The sequence below is a fragment of the Eimeria tenella genome, genomic scaffold (assembly GCF_000499545.2).
Source record: "Eimeria tenella Houghton genomic scaffold, Eth_scaff1931, whole genome shotgun sequence".
NCBI lineage: Eukaryota > Apicomplexa > Conoidasida > Eucoccidiorida > Eimeriidae > Eimeria > Eimeria tenella.
This window is the reverse complement of record NW_013541772.1, coordinates 1-292: the sequence shown is the minus strand read 5'-3', so window position 1 is coordinate 292 and position 292 is coordinate 1. Positions and strand designations below refer to the sequence as shown.

The 292-nt window shown below is 43.5% G+C and overlaps 1 protein-coding gene across 1 annotated transcript in view; it reads left to right on the top strand.

Annotated features, from left to right (window-relative positions):
• Positions 1–7, top strand: part of ETH_00033545 (uncharacterized protein) — a gene marked incomplete at both ends in the record, with an annotated part of 910 nt that extends 903 nt beyond the window's left edge. The window contains one exon of the mRNA XM_013374116.1: positions 2–7. Within this exon, the coding sequence (XP_013229570.1) occupies positions 2–7 (6 nt within the window). The remainder of the gene's footprint in view (position 1) is intronic.
• Between the last annotated feature and the right edge of the window lie 285 nt (positions 8–292).

Here is a 292-nt window from a genome sequence, read left to right as displayed (position 1 = left end):
TAAATGAAATAAAAAACCAAAAATGCGGAATATTTGGCAAACAAATACAGAAAAGACTTGGGAAAATATTAAAAGTGGAAAGTGGCATTTTTTGCAATTCCGAAAAGTCGCACGTACACCCGGGAGGCGCATGCACTGGGGTGTATGTACACCGGAGAGGGGTGTGGGGCGCGTGCGAAGACGCCGTTTTTTGCAATTTACTTTTTAATTCTATTTCTTTCATCCATGAAGACATCAACTTCGTCGAAAAGGTGCAAAGGGGAGCAGCTGCGAGCAGCAAGAGCTGCCAAAA